Consider the following 19,494-nt stretch of genomic DNA (forward strand, 5'->3'; position numbering starts at 1 on the left):
CTGTGTAACTGCATCGTCTTAAATTGGATTAAAGGTCCAGCATGTAGGATTCAGGGGGAAATATTGGAAAAAATGGAATATAAAACTTGTAATCACCTGAAGCTAATAATTGTTGTGTTTTCATCACCTTAGAATGAGCCGTTTAAATCTACAGTCTCTTCCACAGAGTCTGCTATGTTGTTTCTACAGTAGCGTTGAAGGAAAAATCAAACACCGGCTCTAGAAAGGGTGAATAATCAGCGGGAGGGTAGGGTGGGTCACGCTTTCGCCAACCTAAGGGGGAAAATTGGCAAACTGGAGAAGTTTCAGCTGGCTGCGACCTGCACACACACACACTAGACCTTTACCTCCTCGAGTAAATGTCTCCCTGTACCATGTGTTCATAACATTAAGGTCTTGGGGTCTTAATGTGGTATTCTGGAGAGATTTGACCTCTTTTTCAATTCTCAAATGTTAACATTTTTTTCAGTTTTGCACCACATCTGTAACAAATGCTGCAAATGGCAACTTAGGGGAGATAATTGAGTATAGGCATAGCCAACATATACTTCTTTTTAATGTGGGCCTCAGGGGGTTAACCTGTACCAGTATATAGCATGCACCATAATAGCAAATACCTTGATAAGGTTTCAAACAGGGTCATAACCAGATGATGTATTTTTCGATATTGTGCAGTAGGTCAAACTAACGTAGCTGCTTTAAGACGGATCAGACTGTTGGCTGACGGAGGTTTGGTGTGTGGGCAGAAGGTGATGAGCCTCAGCTGCAGACCGCCATTTCTCCAGCTCCACGCTCAACTCCACTGTCACTGGTTCCAGTTGGATGGACACAGAGTCGTCTGCATCCACCTCGCATTCCTTCCTTCCCTTTCCTTTTCCTACAGAGGACGATATCACGTAGCGCAAGAGTTGACTGACCGATCAATCAAAAAACTAACCTTTTGTTCTTTTCTTGTTGGTCGTAAATCAAATACTTCTTAAAATGCCACTTACTTTCTCCACTAACTTCCCTACAAGATGTAAACCGCATATTCTCTATAGGTCGGCCTAATTTAAAACCATTCTAGACATATTTTACAGTATTTATGTTTGTTAATGCCATTTTTGATTTCACCTTTCAGAGCTGCTGTACTCTTCTGTTTGGTCCCACTGCCTCCTCTCCGCTTTGACTCCTTGTCCTCCTTCTTTTTGTCCTCTATTATTTTCTTTACCAGATCCTAAAGATAAGTGAAAAACACATAAAAAATGTCCTTGTGTCAGTTTAACAGTTAATAATTCTGTTGGCTGTCAAACATGTTAATTTCCTTAATTTTGTAGTCAATATAACTCCTCTAGATCCGACTATCTGAGCAGCTGTTAACCCCTTGAAGCTTTCATATATTTGCATGTTTTCTTGCAAAAACATGAGGAAAGGCAATGAGCAACTTAACAACACATGGTCTAAACAGTGGACAGATAATTACCTGAAAATATTCATAATAATAATAATAATATAAAAATAATAAATTAAAGGTGTTGAAATTTGCATTGTTTTACTAATTTCTTGCAATTTCTGAGACATTTCTTGCCAAGTTTCTCACTGCCTTTTCACCATGTTTTTGAAAGAAAAGCAAACTGGGTTAAACGTTTGTAAAAGGCGTCTGCAGAACAAGAAAAGTGACATTGATCCAGATTTCAAAGAGTAAAACACGTTCAGCATGTAAACTTGCCTTTTCAACTTTTTGTGTTTGAGCTTCCACCTCAGTCTCTGTGTGCAGAGCACCGAGGTCACAGAGGACATTAACCTTTTGACTTCCTTTGACTAGGCTCTGCAGGGGGACGTGGACGGAGCCAAGGGTTCTTCTGATGGGAGCGTCCTGGACCAGCTCTGGTACAGATTTCTTCTTTTTGTCTTTCGACTTGTCTTTGGTGGAACCAGATTTGATTGGAGTCTGAGGAAGATATCACAGACATGACATTATGATTTTTACATGCCAAACAGGGCTAATATATCTGACAGCGGACTTACCTACGAATTGTTTTTTTTTCCTAATAAGTGCTACAAATGTACACATTATTAAACCCATAACACACTGACCATTTGTCTTTAATATGTAACAATTTATAGCTGTTGTATTGCAAAGGAAGGCAGAAATAGAATAGAAACTAAGGATGAGAGAACACAAATTACCCTGACCTGCTTTCTCTAAAAAGTCAGACTACACTAACATCAACCGAAAGAAAAGTTACAATACCATCCCCCGTTGCTTTGGCAACCTTTGCCAAATTTCCACTGATGTTTGTGGCACCAAACCTGGGTATTTTTTTACCAACCCTTCCCTGCTTTTCCAGTAGCTTTTGTTACACCAAATGTGGGTGTTTTAAGCCAAAACATAATCTTTTCCTAATCATAAACTAAATGTTTTTTTGCGCTCAACTCTAAACGCATGTTAACCATAGGGTTGTTGAGAAACATTAAGTTTCAATTTATCCAACTAAAATAAATTATAACTGCGGGAATGTAAAATGCAAACATTTTTTGGAACTAACAATTTGAGTGTAAACTCCTGGTCTTTTACTTTTTTGGAAATATGTGTTTTTGTTTGTAATTCCCTGCTTCTCTCCCTCTGATCCGACTTTTGCTCCAAAGTTACAATGACAGCTCTTTCCTTGCACTGCTTTACCATCTCTGTTTGTTTGTTTGTTTGTTTGTTTGTTTGTTTTAGTCCTGGCACAAAACCTCTCACGTGGTCTGCTGCTTAATTTACCAGTCTTTGTCAAAAATAGTTGAAAATTTAAATGTAAAGAAATCAACCGTTAGTTCCGAACAAGCAATTTGATTGGTCGAGAGGGTACCGGGACTCGCTTTTAATTCTTCATGTATCACTCCGCTTCGCAGCTGTTCAAAGTCGCCAATTAGGCCTCCATTAACGGCCGGCAGGTCTCTAAAGTTACCGTAGATTTCAGTGTAACACACTGCTCTGGAGGCTAACTGTGTTGCAGCTGTCACACTGTCTTCCGTCCTGTTTATTGTATTATGTGTTTCAGCTAGGTGAACCCCGGGTGCACGGTGGCAGCGGTTTCTTCAACAAGCTGTTGTGAGAGCTTTTGTGTGTTTTTAGCCGTGCTGTTGTTTTTAGCTTAGCTGCCTCAGTATAGCTAGCTGGCTAACCTTTGCGTGGTGCTTCAAGACTGTGCACAACTACGTTATGAAAATGTGACGCGGAGACGAGGAGCCTTTTAAACCCGACACGGGCATGTCTGACGGGACTCTCAGGTTGACCTGCCCTCTCTCTTCACTGGCGACGGGAGCCAGAGTTTCCTCAGTTGGGTGTGGCAGCTGGAGGCGACGGAGACTGCAGTCGTGAGCTGGTGAGAATTTTTCCTGCTCGCCGAGGCAACTCAAGAGAGTTACACGATATAAAGTGGTCTGCTACAGTTACCAGACTCCTATTTAATTGAAAAAAAAAAAAAAAAAACATAGACATGATACTAAGCAGCTGCACTGCGCATAACATGTAGACCTGAGTAACTGGCTAGCTAGTTAGCAGGAACGGTTTGTTTTGCTAGGCATCAGCTATCATCACTTCCAGTGTGATGAACTATTTTTGTCAGCGGAGCCAAAAAAAAAAAAAATTTTGAATGTACAAACAAATCCTAATCTATTGTGACGTATTACTGTTAACTAATAAATAACGCTTAGTGAACTGTTGTATAAAAGCAACATCACCCTAGAGGTTGTGCTGCTGTAGTGTATATAATCGCGACTGTGATCTTAGGCACTCCTGCCTATACGACCGAAACACAGTCTTGATGATCTACTTTTAAACAGTACTTCCTCTGGTGTGATATTGATCAGTTATGTAACTGCAGTATTCAGTATTGCTTTTGGATTTTCAAATACTCAAATTGCAAAAAAAAATAAAATAAAAATAAAACCCAAAAAACACTTTGCATGAATTGTATGATGCCATCAGCAGCAACATGTACAAAATCGGATGGAATTTTGTAGTTGTTTGTGATTTTGAAATTTATCCTTCAACTCCAAAGATGTAGCAGGAGCAAACAAATTAATTTTATTTGTCATTTTAAGACAGTTATTTCATGTTTTAAATGACTAATAACTCTGCATTGCACCTTACATCTTGCATATGATTCATATCATATGCAGAAAGCACTATGATGAACTATAATATACTCTGATGTATCATATAATGAAAATTATAAAGTGCGGTTCAAAGGAATTAGTTGGAGCACATTAATTAGTCTAGGATCAGAGGTAAAAATCTGAACACCATTGCTATATAGTCAGATTAGTTTATTGACATTTGTCACCATAATAGATACAAATTTCCAGTAATAGCTGTTTATGTCTTCTCCTTTATCAGTCCATTTTGTTAGAATGAACAATTCAGGATTTCCCCAAAAGTATACTCAACAGATCCATTAACTCATTAGTTCGAATTTGGCTGAAGCTGACTCATGTGAGGTGTAGTCACAGTTTGTGGAAACTAAATGATACTCTTACTTCTTTTTCTTTCCTGCCATTCTTCTCTTTCACAGTTCGGCTGGGTTTGGCCACCGGGTCTTCATCAGAGACTGTGGGCCACCAGAGGACCTAGAAATGTCAAATGCCAGAATGTGAGTTTTAATACTTCTTACATCAAAACATTTTATCCACTGAATTTTATTCTCTGTACCTTTTCCTCTTGAATCATAAGATAAAGTCCTTGATTGAAGAATTTCTTCAAACCTCCTAGATCACCAACAGTGTACGTTAGTGTGTCACTGAAGTCCATACTCTCTGACCATGTCAGCTTTAATGTGCTGTGCCTTGACACTGTAGTAACAGAGATTTAAAAAATAGACAAGAAAAAGTTGAGCAGTCACAGATTCATAGTTGACTGGCTGTTCTGACTGTGTTTCTCTGAAACTACGTTTCACAGAAACTGATAAGACAAAGTCCATCCCAGTAATACAGGATACATTGCTACATTACATGAATCCCAACAGCTTACTGACAATTATTTCCAATTAGTCTATAATTGATGTTTAGGATTTTTGAATCGATTTTGAATTGTTAAAAACGGGAATTGAGATTCGTATGTGAATCGGATTTTTTTCCCCCACCCTTATTTCCAAACTCACTGAATGTCACGCAATGGTAATAATTCTGTATAAACAGCTGTGTCGACTTTTAGCAGTGTTCGTGATGTAATACATTGCTGTTGGTGTGCAAGTCAATTTAAGGAAGTGTCATTACCATGTGCAGTATCATGGCTGGTTTCCTTAGTATGCACCATTACGTCTTGTGTGTCTGGTTCAGGTGATTCTTTTTCACTATTTTTGTTTGATTGAAGGTTAACATTGGCTTCTGTCGCATATGCTGCATCACATTTAGAGTCACTGAATTTCTGTGAACAGCAGCACAAAAATGACGGAAGAAAAAATGCAGATTTAAAAAAAAAAATGTTTCTGGACATGTCTACTCCATATCTAAACTGTTTTCATAGTCAACAGTGTCATATGATAACCTTAAACAACAAGGCACACATACAAAAAAAAGGATGTGAATTCAGTGCACATGTGTGCGTTAAACAGATACAGATGCTGAACTTCTTTTGTTATGGTACTTATTGCGGAGGATGAAAAATGAATATAGTATCAGTCAATAAATAAATGTATAAATAAATACAGCAATAAAATGTATAAATAGGATAGGAAAGAAATAAATATGAAAAAGTAACAAATAACAAATATTGAAATATATACAGATATATATAAATAAATAAAAAATTTGAAAATAGATAAATAAATTTTTCTGTCTTTTGTGTCTCTGCAGTTTTCTTTCTGCATCATTCTTTCTTTCTTTATTTCTATTTCTTGACTTATTTCTGTATTTATTTATGCCTGTATTTAATGGGCAGGTGAGTAGTTACATTTTATGCAAATTATTATTATTGTCATTTACTAAAGATACTGTCATAAGATGTAACATTACAGTGAAAAAGAGAATTAAAAAAACATTCCAAATTCTGCTAAAAACACATTTGATTTGAATTCCCCTTTCACATATGATAAAGAGACCAAAAGTTTAGGAAGTATATGTCACCAGGTCCACAGTTTGATGACTAAGGAACCCGTATGTGATAAAGTAGCCGTAGGTGATAACAGGAAAGTCAGGAGCATTTTCGTCCACACTCGTCGACGGGTCTGGGATTCCCCTCACTTTGCCCACACTCACTGTGGCTGATGCCCAGTTCACTATCAGATCTGTACGTAGGGATAAAATGACAAAGCAGCTTACTTAGGAAACTAAGAGGAAAAACGAGCACGCTCAGATCTACTAACTGATAGCAAACTCTCACCAGTCATCTCGGCAAAGCCCCTAAAAAGGTGTCTTTCCTCAGAGGAGATCCATGCCGCGTCCAGGCACGAGAGGTGAGGGAGATGGTCTATAGTGAAGCCCGGGTAAGAGGGAGTGAGAGTGAAGGGGTTTCCTTCCAGAACTAGTGTCCTGAGGCAGGAGAGTGTGCTCAAGGCGTCCAGCAGGGCCCGCTGGTCCTGAAACTCACAGTCACTCAGGTCCAGACACACCAGCTGCGGCCTAAAGTGCAGAGAAAGTTGTACAGCAACACTGTTGGCTTTTGAAAAACAGAGAAAATGAGGACAAGGATGGATTTTTTTTTTCTTTATGCTTTAAAAAAGTGCTCCTGAGACATTGCAGAAAACCCTTTTTTGCAGAACAATATGATGTCGCAATAAAGTTAACCCCTTACCTCTTGGATATAAAATGTCAAAACTTAATTTTATCCTTCTGGACATTTGTGTGAAATTTTGTCCTAATTAGCACATGACCAACAAAGACAGACTAACAATAAAGGCAACTCAAATGAGTCTTAAACAGACACATAAGCCCAGTCTTCCCAAAAATCTGAAAGATTCAGGACACAGCAGACTGTGACACTTTGAGTCCAAGTGGCAATCTCACATTCACAATAATGAGACAGACGAGGTTAGAGTGACTTTGACCTTTTTAGCTATGACCACCAAAATCGAATCACTTAATCTTTTTTTCTGAGTGTATGTTTAAGCCAAATTTAAAGAAATTCCCTAAAGGCGTGCGTCCATCCACAGCTGTTGGCATGAAGTTTTTTTTTTTCAAACTGCGATTAAATACAACTGTTTCATACGTTGTGTTTTACTCTTTGTGACGAATGAACTGAACCTCATGTACTTAAATGTATTTACAATTCTGTTTAACTGATGATAAAGATGGAAAGCTTTGACAAATGTTTCCTTTCACATGACAACCATATTTGATTTAGTAACTGATCTTATCCTCAGGAAAGGCAAGTAATTTTTCGCCTAACTGTAAATAGAAATGCCCCCTTTGACTTCCCTCTGAAGTACAAAGGTGCCTCCCAGCTTAAATATAATACGTAACTTTGGTATCAGCTGATAAAAAGGGAGAGTGGGTGCAGCTCTGTGAAAGTGTGAACTCATTGCTGCCACTGAAACCACATTTCGTAGGTGTGATTCTTTAGTGGGATCAAGAGATTTTCAACCTAACAGCGTCAAACTTCATCAATGTGTAATTACCCACTGAACACTTTGGCATGAAAACAACCAGTGTTGCCTGTGTGGATGACACCTCTGAAAAGCCAGACTGCCATCTACTCAGTATGTGTGTGTCAAACATAGAAAAAACTATAATGAAGCATCATGATGTGATGTGTAATGTCATTATTTCACATTATTTCACCATACAAACAATAACGAGTACACAGTTCAACTTAAGTTCCTGTTTGATCTGCTATTGGTTTTTTGTTCTTTAAAACCAGCAACTTCCTGTTTGTTTATATGTGTGTGTGTGTGTGTGTGCGTGCGTGTGTGTGCATGAACTAACCAGGTTGTTCCTGTAAGATGACAGACGTCTTCAGGGGAACCCAGACTGTTTGAGCCGAGTCCGAGGTACTGCAGTCCAGGAGGCAGGCAGCTGGTGAGACTATCTAGAGCCAACACCCGGTTGTCACGTAGCTCCAAAATCTTTGAAAGACAGAAATTTACAATCAGATAGTAAATCATCACCACATCACAGTGACTGCTACTCTGTCAGTTTTGTAACACTACTGGGCATACCTCAAACAGTGATGTCGTAGCAGTTTTTTAACCTTTAATGTGGTAGAAAAGCAGGAAAAGAGTTTTCTACTCCGATTGTAAATCACCTTTTGAAAACAGATTTGACTCACAGAAGAAAACTCACCTTCAAAGTGCTAGGAAGGTTTTCTGCAGGGATTTTTGAAATTTTGTTGACACTCAAAACCAGCTCCTCCAGCTTTGAGAACTTTAACAGGCCGTCATCAATGACTGATACCTTGACACAACACAGACAAAACAAGTACAACTTTTCACAATCGACAGTTGTCATAAAAGCATCAACATTAATTGACTTTGTTCTTTGTGTTTTGAATAAGGTCAGGTGTATGGCTGTCACAAGGTGTTACAGACGTACAGTTGTCACTAAGAGCCCCTCAGCCGCCAGCGGACCCAGAGACAAATTGAAAATGTGATCAGTTTCTCGGGTCCTTCCTTAATTTTATGTCCATTATGGGATTTGGGGGTGCAATTATGATCTCTCAAGTTATACTATGCAGAATTTCCTGGTTACTGTTTCTATCACCTGTGAAAGTGAAAGCCAACACCAGATTCACTCTTCCTTTTGAACAAGCTTTGTTTTGCCTCACTATATTTGCATTTTTTTCAGTGCTGTGTCTGAAAATTTTAAAGCTACCAATGGTTACGCGCTGCTACCACTTGATCGCTATCTTTTTATAAAGTCTCGACCTCACCTACATGCTGTGTCAAGAGATGTCTTATTTTTTTAATACCATATAACATTAATGTTTTGTCTTTTTGTTTGGTATATTAGTGTAAAAACTGGATATTAGTAGCATGTGATGCCCTATTCTTGCCTGCCTCCTAGCCAAGACTTCAGGACCACGATGGAAAGAAATCATGTGACTTAATTGCAATATCACAGTGAACTATAGTACTGCAGGCACATTTTTGTGCTTTATTTTAATTTATCAGATATAATCAAACAATCAAAGAATTACAGCCTTGCGGTGGTATACCTCCGCCAACCAGTTTAGTTGCAGTTTTCACCATGTCTGTTCAGTCTGATATGAAGCCATGATGGTAGTCAGTGCTTCACATACATCTTTGCCCCAGCAGCACAGAAGATTTATACAATCAGCACAGTTTCAAGATATGGACACCTAAATTTAGTGTCAACAGTTCATTGTCTGTCTAAATGTCTCCCCTTCTGTACTTCTGTTATGACACCAGAGTTTTTGCACAACATCATGTTGTCACAGTGAAGTTACACACATTAATGCACGATAAAAATACAGAGTCACATTGGGATTTTTTTGTACATTGAAGATAAAAAGATGAAGATATGCATTAAAAGTGCATTAAAAAACCATTGATATAGAGCTTGTTCATAAAAACCACTGGTATATGGAACTAAAAGACTTGAGGAATCCAGCGGTATCTATCATGTCATGCTAGCTTCTCAGGAAGGGGGCTGAAATAGGCTCTAAATTTAGGCTAAATTTTGGCGTTGGCCATTTCACAGGGGTCCCTTGACCTCAAGATATCTGAATGAAAATGTTTCTATGGGTACCCACAAGTCTTTCCTTTACTCATTCCATGCGGTGTTTGGCTGTCATTTAATTCCTAGTCAAGACAGTCTGGTAAAACTTGCTTTACCTTGTTAATCTGGACTGAAACTGAAAATGTGATAGATAAATGTGATTAATCAGGATTAACTACTGAAATTCTGCAAATAATCGCAATTAAAAAAAAAAAGTCATTTGACAGCCCTAAAAAAACCCACATAACACAAACATTGTGCCTCTTTCAGAGGTTAGGCTGCTATCAGAAACATAATAAGAAAATACAGGCAGCTGGCAGGGTCACCACATATAAGAGATGACTGAGAGGGGTTACTTTTGTACAGGTCTATACATTGTTTTATATGAAACTCTTGCATAGTATATCTTTAGGACTTGGGGATTGCCCTAACTAACTATTGAAACAAATACCACTTTTTTAGACCGCTATACCGGAGTTCTTTGGTTTTAGGGACATTCAGAAAAGCTTTGGGATTACAACAAGTACCATATTGTTGCATCATGGGAGGGTGGGTGTAGTGGAAATCATCCCAGCATGCACCAGGGCAAAAGGTTTCAGGACACTACCCTCTGTTTATGCACGATTCTCTATGCATGAACATTACCAGCATTATGGTGTTTGAAATCTTTTCTATCATTCCTACAGCTCATACATAGTTATTTCAGACATTTCAAAGAGATATAGTGAACGTTAGGTAATGTTCGTGTTTGTGTGCTCAATTCTGCTCCGAGAAGCTAATAAAGAACAATTTTGAACTGTAGATTTTGAATTGCTGATTAGAGAGAAAACCCTTGCATGCCATAATATTTTGGTGGCCATTACATCAATGCATGGGTTTGGTTTGACTTTAGCACATACGGTTTGGGAGAATCTAAGGGATTTTATTTTAAAATAAAAGTATAGTGCCTTTTTATTTATTTCTAAAGAATTACATTTTGCTGGAACAGTGTATCAAGTTTAAAGTTTGGGAATAGGAGAAAACAAGTCAGTACACTCACACTCTGGTTCACGATGCGAAGTGTAGTAAAGTAACTGTAAATGAAGTCTGCATGCAGGCGTTCAGGTGTGAGCACGGCCAGCTGTCTCAGGGTCAGCGCTTGTGGGCTCCATGTTTCATCATGTCTCCAGGGTGAGTGAGGACAGCTGAGCAGATCCAAGAGGGCATCTGTCTCCTCTGTCTCTGCTCCGTCTGTACTGTCCTTGGTCCTTCTCTGAGAAAATTATCACACTTTTAACTGATGTCTTACACAAAAAGCAAGCTACTATATGCAGTGATGAGAGCACTCTAAACTACTAAAAGAAAAGAAAAAAAAACTACTGACAGAGATCTGGGCTAAACCCCCAGTGTTTACAAATCCTAGTAATGCTCTTGGTTTAAACTAATTGCACTTAATTTTTTGCAATATTATTCTACTTCATTCTGTTTTAAGCACGTGTTAACTACATTTAGTCAAATCATATTGAATATATGGTAATTTCTCTTATGTGCGGACCTTGATCGGGACCACTTGGGAGCCACTAGTCTAGAAAAAACTACAACCATATTAAAAAAAAAACTCACCCAGGTGCCATATCCACAAGGAAAGTCCTTCAGACACAAACGTTGAATCAGCTTCTCTAACACAGCAGATAATGTGTTTGTTGACATGTTACATCGATTTTCTTTAGAGAGAAACACAATAAACTACAGTCTGCAATGAGGTATAGTCAGTTTTTCTGTAGCCAGTCTTTCAGGTAAAAGGCCCCTAGTGTTTATTTACAAATGGCTGTCGGTTGCCTGGCAACAGCTTCACTTACTCAAAGGAAGATGGCGTCTAGCCAGGACTTAAGTGTTGGTGAAGCAGATAAAATGGTTTCAGCTCAGGAAGTCTGACAAAGTCAAACAAACACTATGAGTCTGAAATCCTCTCTTATCTGCTTAGTAACTATCAAACATTAATATTAAGAGGAACTTAAGAAGAAAAATAGGAGATAAAAATTAAACTGATGTCAGGTTTATTATTATTTAGGATGGTTCTAGGCACTAATTATTTTTTAGACTATTTAAGGGGGGACTACGACCAGCCTGTTTCTGTTAGTGTCATTAAAAACTGTCATAACAGTCTGCATACAACAGCTAGTCCTGACCAAGCAAGTTGTTTGGTCAAAGTCATTCCATTAGTGCTGATATACAATACAACAGCACTAGGACTTTTTACTCTTTATGTATCACTCCGCTTTACAGCTGTTTCAAACTGTTAATTAGGCCTACATAAACGATCGGTAGTTATCTAGCGTTATTGTAGTGTAATAGACTGCTCTGGAGGCCTGTTGTGTGTCCCTCTGTAGTTGCCTCATAGCAAATAAAAAAAAGTTGTGTGGGAAACTTCCACTCTTTTCGGGGCTCATGCATGTGTGGCAACTGCTATTAAAGTTGTCACGCCATCTTCTGTCCCATTTATTGTTTTTTAGTTATCCAGTTAGGTGATGTGATTGTCTGCGGCACCGATGATACACAGTACAACATCACTACCTTTTCTGTGATATTGCTTAATTAAAAAGTCATTGTGTGTACACTTTTCCTTTGTGACCCTCAATCGTGTACTGGCTCCCCAAAAAGGCATGCCAGTAAAAAAGGATGCCCAGTAGCTCACCTGGTAGAGAGGACACCCCATATACAAAAGACTATGTCCTTGCTGCAGCGGTCGTGGGTTTGAATCCTTTCTTGGCCCTTTTCTGCATGTCATCCCCCCTCTCTCCCCCTTTCACACTATTTGTCCTGTCAAATAGTGGGAAAATCCCCATGAAAATAATCTTTAAAAAAAAAAACCTTTACGAATCTGTGATCTAAGAGTTTTGTAAATACAATCATAATTATAGTTAAAATTAAGAAATGGATACTATTATTATTATTACTGGTCCTGTGTGGTTTGTGCAAGTAGCATTGCCTTACTCCAACAGAAGCCATTTTCTTGACTGCTGGGGGTAGAATCATTGTCAAACAGTGTAAGACCTCTTAAATCAATTACTCTTAAATATATTAACCGTTTGAAACCCAGGTGGACATCAGTTTTTCTTGTGCTGCTTTTAGACACCTTTCACAAGCGTTTACACCTTTGAAACCTGAGTGAAAAAGGTTAATTGACTTCAAAACATAAGAAAAGGCAATCAGCAAATTGCAAGAAATTTATAAAAGGTGAGAAGAAAACAACCTGAAAACTATTGTATAAAATTATTTTTTTTACATTTTTTTGCCAGTTTTTGGGTGATTTCTTGTTGCTATTGCTTTTCTTCCATGTTTTTGAAAGAAATCAAGCCAATTTGACCAAATTTCAAAAAGTGGAGTCGGCTTTATCATAAAAAATGCCATTGAAAATGTCATTAAAAAGTCATAGTATAGTATGTCATAAAATGTCATTTAAAAAAAAGTCATAGTTTGAAAATATGGAGAACCCCTGATCTAAGATTTTTGTTTCAAAATGCTTTAACATGCAATTTCTAAAAAGTTGTCCTGGAGGAAATTCCCCTCAGACAACCCTGGAGGGTTGGGTTGCAGAAGTGTAGATTGAAAATCCACCCACCCCACCCCTTAACTAAGCCTCCTTGATCAAGAATTTCAACTTCAAATAAAGCTTCAGATAAAAAGACTGAAAATTTGTTCCTAGATTTTGAGTAGTGAGTTATCTTTTCTTGTGAAATTGTCAGGACTGAGTGATGACTAGGTTAGGTTGACTTTTTTTTTTAACCACAGGAAGAATATTTCTCCTATGGAATCAATAGACATGCTCTTCAGTTTGATACTGCAATCTATTGTTATCTGGGTTTGCCATTGATAATGGTACATCAAGGTGAATTGAAGCCTCCTACACAGCATGAGGTGTAGCATCCTGTGGTGTGAAGGGTGGCTACCTCAGAGATAACACTCATGCTACCAGGAAATCTATTATCAAACAATAGTAGTTGAAATACACACGTCAAGGTTAACGCACACTGAAAGCTCAAATTTGGACATCAGTCCTTTTATCGCGGGTGCATGGAAGCAGGAGTCATTGGAAATTAAAAACAGGAAATCGGGAAAACTGGTGTTTTAGTCCAAAAACAAAGGTTGGGAAAAGCCGGGCTGCAGCCATTAATCTCTCCAGAGCCACTTAATGACTTTATGATACGCAGTCTGACTTTGTATTCTGCATACTTTCCTTCTCTGCTGAAAGTGACAAAGCAGGCAGGTGTTGGGGAGTTCTTTGGAAAGGATAACAATTTTATAACAATCTGTGGCAAACAATGTTTCCAAACAGCGGAGTTTGGTGTCTTTTGTCATTCAACTGATGAACATCAAATGTGAAGATAACTCTGCGGCAGTCTGAATTGCCTCCACACATCAAACCATTGTGGTGAACACTGCCCCACAATTGCAAAATAGAAACATTTACAAGATTTTTTGAATGATAGCGCCACAAAAGCGTCATCCACCAAATGATGCCGTGCAACAAAAAAAATCCCACGTTTCGGTATATAAGCAGAGCGTTTGCCATTTTGGGTCATAAACTAAACAGCACAAGACGAAAATACCACCATGGCTAATGGTAAAGGTAAGTTCCTTTAAATGAACATTAACAATTAACGAATTAGGATTTTTTTTTCCTGCAAAGAGCATCACTGTGTAATAATGATTTACAATTAATTTGATAATTATGTTGTGATTTCAGGAGTAAGTCTGAAGGCAAGCTGTCTAAATCTGAAATGAGCCTTGAAGCAAAATTTTCTACCAGTATATTATTCTCTCTCATAAGCAGTTTTGACTCTGTGGCATTGTTACACTTGAGCGAGCTTCCGGTTGACCTGCTATGCAGATGACATACTTTTTTGTGTACAACCTTTTGCAGAGCTCCTGCTTTCCTGCATTGTGATGATGCACGTCTACTTTATGGCCTCCCGACCGACTAAAGCAACGCTTCAGGATTGCTTGAAGGAACAAGTTATGGTGCTAGCTCGATGTAATCTGAAGAAGGCAGAACAAAATTACGTAAGTAAATATGTCATACTTTTCATTTATATAATTTATTACATATACAGTCCATTGCAAGAGACAACGTTTTAAGTTCTTTAATTAATATATATTCAGTGGATAAAAGACAAAAGTGGAGTTGTTCCTCACCACTAATGGAATATTACTGAGTACATTTACTCAAATACTGTGCCGAAATACACATTCTAGGCACTTGTACTTTTCTTGAGTATTTTATGCAACTTTATGTTTTTTGTAAGATTTGGAAATATAAAACTTTGGAAATATATATATATATATACACACACACACACACACACACACACACACAAGTAGAAAAAAGAAAAATATATATACAGTATATACACAATATGCACATAATTTATGGATGAGGTGAGAATACATTAGAGTACTGAAGAATATTGCTCAGTTGAATAATTGCACAGAGTTCCTCTGTGTTCCTCGCAACTATATCTAAATACTGTGGATTTTTTTCTGTACTACAAACACCTAACAGATTTTCTTTTTTTTTTTAAAGTCCAAAATTTTTTTCAGATCCTTCCTGTACAGTCGAAATTGGGTGACTTTAAAATTGAATGTTAATGATATACTAAAGGATGCGGTGTTCTAATTCATAAGATAAATAAACAAATAATTGGGTCAGCTGGAAAATGCATTATAGCTCTGTTTTTGTGAGCTCATGAAAAGTTAGAATTGCGTGCTTCTCATGGGACAGCAGCGCCAAGGATGTAGGTTTTATTTAAATATTGGGGGAGACATAGGCTATGAAACAGGGTTTGGAGGGTTCTGTGCAATTATTTTTAGTTATTTAATTTTTTTAAGCATCAAACACTTCATTTCATGCATTCTGGTGGGTTTGTTGTTACCAATTTGTGTTTTTTTTTCTGCATGGTTTTATTATATATATGCCAAATGCACATGTTGAGGAAGATGTGTCCCCTTTTTCCTTCTTGAAATCTACAATCTACATGCAACATTCCTATGATGATCTAATAAAGCACTGCACCAGATTCAACTACCCTACATAAAATAGTTAAAATGAGCATGGCCCTAAAATTCTACAGCAGTAAAACTCAACAGTAACATTAATGCAGCAGTAATATTTGTAAAAAAAAAAAAACCAAACACGAAAACAAACCGTAAAAACATCAAGAGATTTTACTGCAAAATCAGTACTTTCGCTTCTGATACTTTAAATGCATTTTGCTGATAAAACTTACATATTCATACTTAGGCCCTAGTATTTTCACAGTGTGGTATTACTACTTGTAGCCGAAATGAGCTCAGTATGTATTCTTCCGTCACCGCAGATTGTGAACTCATTATTAAACGTTATGATAGGCCTAGCTGAAATCTTCTGAACTGAACTGATCTTAACTGAGCTGAACTCTCCATCTAAAACTCTTTCATCATGTCTCACTTCCTGTCTAGGTTAAGCTCATGTTTAAAGGAAATCCACCAGCAGAGTACAATTCAACAAGTTTGGAGCTCCCCCGTGGGGAACTTGAGGGAATAACTTTTATAGGCACAAAGGAAGTCCAGGCCTCCTCCATCTGCGCCATCTCCGACTACCTCGACAAACATCTTCCAGCAATTGTTGGGAATCTCACCGAGGAGCACAAGGACATCCTGAAGCACACTAGAGCGTTTCTGAATGTTTTCAACACGGCTGTTAAAGACCAAAATGAAGGCTCAAAAAAATGCCCCAGGGAAATAACAACTTCTGACGACTATGCTGAAAAAGAAAAAGGCCTCCAAATGATTTACTTCACCAGGCGATGGGTGGAGATTTTCACAGGCACAAACACCACCTGTACATTAAAAGCCTGAGAAACGTAAAAAAATATTTATTTATTTTTTTCCATTTATTTATTTATTTATTTTTTAGTGGTTGGTGTGATTTCTAAGGTTTTCTATATTTATTTATAGTTGCCAATATTTATTTTATTTATGTCGAATGATGTCATATTGTAAGTCAGCCCTGAGCTGTCCATTCTGAGTGGACACTATAAAGGAGGACATATTTATTTATTTATCTAAATGATTTGTCATCAATAAAATATTTAACTCAAACCACTTTTTACATATTTTTTATGGTATAAAGATTTCCACAGACTTACATTTATGCAGTATTTCTCTTTATTCTGAGCTTTCAGTCTGATTGACTGAAAGTTTATCATACAGACATGATAATTGAACGGGCCTACCCAGCACAGATCCAGGGGCCCAAAGTGTCAGGGGCCCACTTGATCCTATCCACAACATGTCACTCACATTATTACAAGTAGTGACCAGGAAAAGACTCAAATGACCACAAAGACATACAAAATAACTACAAAGGGACACAAACCAAAACACAAAAAAATACCTTAAAGGAAGGGGCTCACCTGGTAGACTGTGCGCCCAGTGTAGGTTGAGTTCTCGGCACTGGCCCCTGTTTGATTCTGACCTTGTGGCTCTTTGCTTCATGTCATCTCCCCCTTCTCCCATCACTCATGTCTCTCCACTGATGTCCTAGCAATTTTAGCCTAATAAAGGCTAAACACATCCAAAAATAATCAAAAAACAAAACCCCAACACAACACAACTAAAGGGATGCTTAATGACTACAAAGAGATGCAAAAAAAAAACACAAAAAAAAGAGGCAAAAGAGGATAGTCGGAAAGCTCAAAATAAAGTGAAACACTGTATTGATGTTAGTGTGGGTAAATCTTTTCTTTTAGTTTGGACTCATGGATGTTTGCAGCTCCTTGTCAAGATTACGCTTGCCTGAGTGGTGGTTGGGCTTTTAATACCGGCATAGTAAACTAGACGCTCAAAAGAGGTTAAAATAAATTATTTGATTGTATTTCCCATCTTTGCTGAGCAACAGTTTAGTGTGAAAGGAATTAAAAGCCCATCCCATAAAGGTGCCTGCCCCAAGTACGGGCCTATTGAGTTCAGCGGTTTAAGTAAATAATAATCCCAGCTATTAATTGAAATTTCACAGTTTTTCCCAGCCAACAGCTCCCTGCCTGTCACAGATTCAAACTGGTAAAATAGTCTCAGCAGTTAAGTAGCCAGACATTTATCTGAGGGATTGATGGACACCAAAACAGAACAGAAATGAGAGTGAATATTGGATTTAAATGTGTCAGATGGCCAAAAAACCTTAACTTCTAATGAATTCTATTTTTTGTTTGAGAATGTGCATTGCAGCTGTTTTCCCTAACATTTCGTGTTATACTTTTTCCTCCTTCACCCATCTACACATCTGCTCTGCATCAGCCTCGTTAGTCCTTCCTGCACCTCAGTTTCTTCCAGCCAATCAGCTCCCTGCTTTTTCTCCTGCATCATCACCTTATTCTCCTCACCTGAGCTCCTTTTCTCTTTTCCCCCAACTGCACTTCATCCCCTTGTTGGTCTAGTTTGTATTTAAGTCCTGGTTTTCACTTTAGTCTTTGTTAGATCATTGTTTTGGTTGGATGATGTGTAGTTGCTGTTCCTTTGAAATGAAGAGTGCTCTTTTTCAGTTCATGCTGTCTTCTGCATTTGGGTCCACCTGCTCTGCATTACATGGCAAGTGTGCTTCACCAAATGTAATGCTATTTTGACAACATGGTTATAGTATGTTAAATACATAAACATCATATTTTTTTATATTTATTTGTCCAAACAAGTTTGATAAAAGTGACTGAGTTGTTAATCTAGCCCTTGTGCATCCCTCAAATAAGTGCGACACCTGTGCAAAAAATAATTCCCAATAAAGACTGCCATAGAAATATTATGTATTAATGTATCATTACAAATTTTTTAATGAATACTTTTAGTAACTGCTGTTCTCACCATACATAAAAAAAATCATTCTGTTACTCAAATCATTTTAGTTTTAGATATTTATTGAATTGTCCTGCAGAGCATGATATGATATAATAATGGCAAAATGTTGACATGGCCTGTTGGAAATCACTCTGACAGCAAGGCAAAGCAGAAAAAATACTCTTAATATACACACTTAAGGTACACTTAACTGATTTTGATTTTCTTTTTTCTTCAATTGGGGCTTTTTTTTTTCAGGTGGCTAAAATACATTTAGTTGCTGACTAAAGTGATCAAATATGTGACAGCCCACACATCTGCACAAATAAATTACCCTTTGAAGAATTAAAATTAAAATACTGACACTACAAAAAATAGCTACACACTAGGTGACTTAACAGTCATGTCATTACATTTTCTTATTTACATGACTAATCACGAAAGATAAAATCCTAAAAGGGTAGCGTCCCTTTAATAAACAGTGTTGCTGATTTTTTACACCTATTAGTTAAAGTTAGATTTAATCGTGCTTTTGGTTATACGACGTTACGGAATGTGTAGGTTTTCCAAAGAAAGAGGGAACCCCCAGAGAGTAAAACTGAGCTGGTATGAGTATTTTCTATGACAGAAACACGCAAGGGAAAATGTCGATCCTTATCTATGGAGTCCCAATAAAAGTGACCATCGAAGGAAAGATGGATCAGTGAAAGTGTCACACCTGAGAGCCTGCTGCTGACCAAAGCCTCCCTGCTACTGCTGTCATGGATTGTCACGCTGGTAAGCATCTTTAAGTGCGTGGCTCAGTGTCCCGCAGTGCTTATTTTTGACCCATATAGCGCCACAGCTTCAACTTCTGCGGGTGAAGTTACGCAACACTGAAAACCTGATGACTGCGGATCCACCCCGAAAAAATCTAAACCATCTCCACTGTGTGCTCTTACATTTCACTGCAGCAGTCATCACCTTCCTCTTCATCGCACAAGCTGCCTACGGACCTGTTGGAGACGCAAC

General features: G+C 37.9%; 1 protein-coding gene across 1 annotated transcript; it reads right to left on the reverse strand.

The window, feature by feature from the left end:
- Nucleotides 1–698: 698 nt before the first annotated feature.
- Nucleotides 699–11,328, reverse strand: LOC121944132 (leucine-rich repeat-containing protein 43-like). Its single transcript, XM_042487819.1, has 12 exons — nucleotides 11,242–11,328; nucleotides 10,679–10,891; nucleotides 8,245–8,355; nucleotides 7,888–8,027; nucleotides 6,347–6,585; nucleotides 6,091–6,251; nucleotides 5,242–5,392; nucleotides 4,679–4,818; nucleotides 4,507–4,596; nucleotides 1,709–1,930; nucleotides 1,114–1,216; nucleotides 699–877 (listed from the first exon to the last, which is right to left on the reverse strand). The coding sequence occupies exons 1-12, from the start codon at nucleotides 11,326–11,328 to the stop codon at nucleotides 699–701; spliced, it is 1,836 nt and encodes a 611-aa protein (XP_042343753.1).
- Between the last annotated feature and the right edge of the window lie 8,166 nt (nucleotides 11,329–19,494).

This window comes from Plectropomus leopardus, chromosome 6 (assembly GCF_008729295.1).
Source record: "Plectropomus leopardus isolate mb chromosome 6, YSFRI_Pleo_2.0, whole genome shotgun sequence".
Lineage (NCBI taxonomy): Eukaryota > Metazoa > Chordata > Actinopteri > Perciformes > Serranidae > Plectropomus > Plectropomus leopardus.

What these genes read in the sequence shown, in the direction of transcription:
- LOC121944132 (XM_042487819.1), bottom strand. Translation starts at nt 11,328, where the DNA reads ATGTCAACAAACACATTATCTGCTGTGTTAGAGAAGCTGATTCAACGT. An exon ending in TTATGATTCAAGAGGAAAAG is followed by an intron (nt 4,597 to 4,678) that starts GTACAGAGAATA and finishes TGACATTTCTAG; the next exon opens with GTCCTCTGGTGGCCCACAGT. An exon ending in GAGTACAGCAGCTCTGAAAG is followed by an intron (nt 878 to 1,113) that starts GTGAAATCAAAA and finishes CGTCCTCTGTAG; the next exon opens with GAAAAGGAAAGGGAAGGAAG.